The following is a 598-nucleotide window of genomic DNA, read 5'->3' as shown; positions in this document are numbered from 1 at the left end:
AAACTCCCCCCGAGTTTTGCTCCGAGGGGAAGCCATCGGAGGGGAAACAATCGTTGGCACCCCCCGCCCCGGCCCCCCTCACCCTTTTTGAACTCCTCCAGCATGGCATCCAGCTTGGTGTCGTGGAAGACGACGTGGACGGGGTGGTTGTAGAATTTGGTGATGGTTTTGAGCGGGGTGCAGTCATCGGGGTCAACGAAAGCCAGGTCCTTGACGTAGAGGATGTCCATGATGTTGGATCGCTCGTCCTCGTAGACGGGGATGCGGGTGTAGCCGCTCTCCATGATCTCTGACATGGTGTTAAAGTCCAGGATGGCGTCGCTGTTGATCATGAAGCAGTTCTGCAGCGGGGTCATCACGTCCTCCACCGTCTTGGTGCGGAGCTCCAGGGCTCCCTGGATCATGTTGAGCTCTTCCCTCACCAGGTCGTTGTAGGGTTCCGTCACCTTCAACATCTCCACCAGCTTCTCCCGGTTGTAGACGGTGCCGATCTCCTGGCCCAGGATGCAGTCGAGGAGCTTGCTGATGGGGTAGGAGAGGGGGAACGTCACCAGCATGAAGAACTTGGTGACCACGATGGTGTTGGCCCCCACGGCCA

The 598-nt window shown here is 58.7% G+C and overlaps 1 protein-coding gene across 1 annotated transcript in view; it reads right to left on the bottom strand.

Annotated features, from left to right (window-relative positions):
• Nucleotides 1–82: 82 nt before the first annotated feature.
• The window catches only part of LOC103776613 (metal transporter CNNM4-like), a gene marked incomplete at both ends in the record, with an annotated part of 822 nt that continues 306 nt past the window's right edge, over nucleotides 83–598 (bottom strand). The window contains 1 exon segment of the mRNA XM_008944131.1: nucleotides 83–598. This exon segment is cut by the window's right edge and continues 27 nt beyond it. Coding sequence (XP_008942379.1) covers nucleotides 83–598 — 516 coding nt within the window.

Source organism: Merops nubicus, unplaced genomic scaffold (genome assembly GCF_000691845.1).
Source record: "Merops nubicus isolate BGI_N331 unplaced genomic scaffold, ASM69184v1 scaffold48417, whole genome shotgun sequence".
NCBI classification, from domain to species: domain Eukaryota; kingdom Metazoa; phylum Chordata; class Aves; order Coraciiformes; family Meropidae; genus Merops; species Merops nubicus.
The sequence above is the reverse complement of the archived record's forward strand: the minus strand, read 5'-3'. Positions and strand labels throughout refer to the sequence as shown.